Source organism: Colobus angolensis, unplaced genomic scaffold (genome assembly GCF_000951035.1).
Source record: "Colobus angolensis palliatus isolate OR3802 unplaced genomic scaffold, Cang.pa_1.0 Scaffold58, whole genome shotgun sequence".
Taxonomy (NCBI): domain Eukaryota; kingdom Metazoa; phylum Chordata; class Mammalia; order Primates; family Cercopithecidae; genus Colobus; species Colobus angolensis.
Window position 1 is genome coordinate 12,869,263 of NW_012119376.1, and position 2,710 is coordinate 12,871,972.

A 2,710-nucleotide genomic window follows, 5' to 3' on the forward strand; every position below is an offset into this window, starting at 1 on the left:
GTGCATTGGCAAGGATGTGTACAAAACATAGAGACAGGTGACATGTGTGAACCACTTTATCATTTATTATTTAATGTAGTAAATATCTTTACAATAGTTTAATAGTTTACTCATCCTGTGATCTTTTCCCTGGTTAATTTGAAAAGTGATAAATTTCTCCAATTTTGAAAAGTTGTATTTATTTATTATATTTAATTTCCTCATAAATTCATAATTTTGAAAATATTTTTAATTTTTTCAACTTAGTGCTTAGACTTATTCTGAAAATAAACTAAAGGTTGATGAACTAGCCTTTAAAACATCCCCACTTAAAATAAGTTTTATGGCTTTCCTAAACCAAGGATGAAATAAAGTATAAATCAAAGGATTCGTGGCTGAGTTAGCAAATATAAATTTGCTAACAGCAAATTTCATAGATACAGGCAGGGGTCAGGAAGCCCATAAAGGCATCAATTAATATATCAATCGTATATGGTAACTATGAAATAATAAATGCTATTACCATGACCCCCAGGGTTTTAGCTGCTTTCCTCTCTCTCGGCCACTCTGATTTTGTAACTCTCTGAGGATTATTCTACTTTGCTACCAGTAGTTTCAATTTTTATAGCTTGTTGTTTAGCTATAAGAAAAATCTTACTGTAAATAATTATCATAACAAAGGTAGGTATGAAGAATAACAGAAAATCTATCAACACCCAGCCTTGACTTACAACAATTTGACAGCCACCTACACAGTTGAGAGCACTTACTAATTCCTCCAGTCCATCATCATTGGCACCTGTGTAGCATACAGCACCGCTGTACGTGAGAGGCAGAATCCAGGACACGCTGACGCAAATTCCCGGCACAGATATGGTGAACTTGGTAGGATAGACCAGGGGGTCAGTGGTGGCAATGTATCTGTCAATGCAGATGAAGCACAAGTGGAGAACAGAAGAGTAACAAAATGCCACATCACGGCAACTGTAAAGAGTACAAAATTTGGCTCCAAAATACTAGCAGCTCTCTACGGTCCTGACCATGCTGAAGGGTAGCACCGTCACACCTACCAAGAAGTCAGCACAGGCCAGAGAGGCAATGAGAAAATTGGTTGGAGACTGCAGCTGCTTAAAATGAAGAACAGAAGTCATTACTAAGAGATTTCCAAATACAGCCAGCAAAGACCCAAAACTAAACGCCATATACAGAATCACCCAGGACCCAGGAGAATAGGGAGTTTTAATACAAGATCCATTCACATCCCCATAGCAGAGCTGCACAACAGGTTGGGAGAAATTGCTGGTCATGGTTCTGCTGTTTGTTGTTTGCTATTTCTGTCCTTCCTTGTGATAGGGAATTATAATTTTGGATTCTGAAAATTAAAACAAAAACAAACTGTATATGTGAGTACTTACAAATATTGTTGCATATTATATTCTTTTTCAATGTTAATTATCAAGAGAAATTAAATTCCAAAACACAAAACATAATTCTGTCTTTAATCTCATAATTATTTCTGTCACTATGTCTAAACCCCGTAACTAAGCTCAAGCAAATCTACTATGAATTTTCATCAGCCCAGTAATCACATTAACCAAGTAATTGAAGAAATGTAATTTAAATACCTGGTTTTACACACATGTGAATCTCTTCTTTTCAAAGGATGATCATGTATAATTACATATTTGAGAAGTCACCTTTTAATAAGTTTCCATCTCCTAGGACATTTTAGGAAGCCAGCCAATCCGTCGCATCCATTATAAATTATTCACAAGGAGTCCCCACAGTGTAAGGTGTGAATCGTGAAATGAGTCCCACTTTTGATAATTATAATTAATAAGTTCTCCTACCATAGGAGAACTGTTTCTCTGTGCTCTGCAACTTGGTAGAAACACTTACGATTTTCATAACCATGAGATTTCTTTAAATTCAACTGTCCTGAAATAGCCTAACCCAGTATGTGACAATAATATTATCTATTCCTTATTTACAAGACTGTCTATATAATTTGCAGCATTCAGCACAAAATAAAACGCAGAGATGCCTGTTCAAAAATGTGGACAAAAATGTCGCTAAAGGTACTGAAATAGAAAGCTTTTACCTTTCTTTTGTGGTCTTTCTTGGCCTGTCATAGTGTTCGATATGTGCTATGTAACGTCCTTGGACAAAGAGGTATTTGCAGGGCAAGTGAGGACTCTCACAGGTGTCTGCATGGCCTGCCTTGCAACTCAGCTTGCACGTGGCCCACCCACTGCCAGATTCCCCCTCCTACCAGCTGCTGAACCAATATGCCATAGTCAGCATACGGGGGTGAGAAGCTGAGCCAGGCATCTGCCCTTCTCACATTCCTGCTACCTCAACCAAAGGCAGACCGATGACCCCCAAGGGATCACAGCCTGCACACCAGAAAGCACTTGATGCCTGGATTGGAGGTGATGAGGGGCTTGGCCTTGTTGAGAAGCTCATCAAACGTGCTATGACCCTGCCAGTCAGAGATGGGGACAACAGTCTATGCCTAGCCCTGAGACTGTGGAGGATGTGCCTGACTGCAACCCGCCCTGTGATGCACCCTGTCCTCTGCAGGGGTGAAAAGAGGACGGCAGTGGTCCCTGGTCAGAGCGGGTAGGAGGAGACTGGATGGAGCCCAAGGTGCCATGGAGCAGGGGAACATGAGGCTGAATGCCCCTCCCAGGGAAGAAGGGACAAGGCATAATGCAAGACTCCTGGTGGT

At 40.3% G+C, this 2,710-nt stretch overlaps 1 protein-coding gene across 1 annotated transcript; it reads right to left on the reverse strand.

Moving 5' to 3' along the window:
• Window positions 1-255: 255 nt before the first annotated feature.
• On the reverse strand, window positions 256-1,286 carry TAAR8 (trace amine associated receptor 8). The gene is given in 3 exon segments (XM_011962154.1): window positions 256-381; window positions 383-539; window positions 541-1,286. Coding segments are annotated over 3 exon segments (1,029 nt in total).
• Window positions 1,287-2,710: the final 1,424 nt, after the last annotated feature.